A 1,107-nucleotide genomic window follows, 5' to 3' on the forward strand; every position below is an offset into this window, starting at 1 on the left:
ATACAATTAGATGGTATATCTTCTTCATCTTCTTCTTCTCTTTCCACATATATCTTGTTCATTTTATCATTCAGTTTCACACTTTATTTCCTGTATGTATTGCACCATCTTCTACCAACTGTTGTCTGATTAATCGTGTTCAATTAGTTATATTTTGAAAAAAAAAATATTTAAATTAAAAATCATAGACACTTTAAATGATTAATTTTTCGTTATTTAGGAATCAAAGTATATCTTGTATTTGCTTGAAACAATAACTTAGATATTTATTCTTTTTATTCTCTTTTTTTATTATTCTTTATTATCAGCATTGTTTCAGTCTCTGCTATTTGAAGGGTGCGGGCGAATGGTAAATCCGGTGAACGGTGCCGTGGGACTTCTGTCGAGCGGAAAATGGCACGTGTGTCAGGCCGCTGTGGAGACGGTGCTCGACGGAGGCGTTCTTCGTCCGTCGTCTGAGACATTCACCGGAGATTCCGATGACACGCGCTATCATTTACGGACATTAACACTCATGCATGACGTGAGAGAGATGAATGAGAACTCAAGTTTGATGAATAGACCACAGGAATTGGAGATGGCCAGTTACGGCAACCACAAAAAAAATCAGATTTTGAATTTGTTCATGTAAGACCATATATGCGTTATATTATGACATGTTACAATATCTTAAACATATGAAATGATAAATAGACTTGCAAGGTGAAGGTGGATAGTTCCTTAAAATTAAAAAAAAAAAAAAAAAGGTGAAGGTAATAGTAGAAGAGGAATTAACACATTTTTTACGAATTTGTAGTGTTTTTTTTTTCATTTTTTCCCCTCTATTTCTTTCCAATTAAATAACATAAAATTGAAATTTATTTTTTTCTCCTCTACTTTATTTCACCTCGTCCAAACAATGTCTGGAAGGAAAAAAAAAGCAAGGTAAAGGCTAATAATACAAGGATATCATTGAAGACATTTGTTTACGGTAAGTTTGCTTTAAGGAAAGAAAATAGGTAAAAGTTAAACGATTAAGTTGTTTGGTGGGAAAAAAAATAAAATGAAAGAAAGTTAAAAGAAGAGGTAAAAAGTTAAACGAGTATATAAGTTATTTGGTAGCCAGGA

The 1,107-nt window shown here is 32.4% G+C and overlaps 1 protein-coding gene across 1 annotated transcript in view; it reads left to right on the top strand.

Moving 5' to 3' along the window:
- LOC100781993 (LOB domain-containing protein 39) overlaps nucleotides 1–674 on the top strand; it is a 1,912-nt gene extending 1,238 nt beyond the window's left edge. The window contains exon 2 of the mRNA XM_006601205.4: nucleotides 309–674. Within this exon, the coding sequence (XP_006601268.1) occupies nucleotides 309–631 (323 nt within the window). The 3' untranslated portion in view covers nucleotides 632–674. The remainder of the gene's footprint in view (nucleotides 1–308) is intronic.
- Nucleotides 675–1,107: the final 433 nt, after the last annotated feature.

This window comes from Glycine max, chromosome 17 (assembly GCF_000004515.6).
Source record: "Glycine max cultivar Williams 82 chromosome 17, Glycine_max_v4.0, whole genome shotgun sequence".
NCBI classification, from domain to species: Eukaryota; Viridiplantae; Streptophyta; class Magnoliopsida; order Fabales; family Fabaceae; genus Glycine; species Glycine max.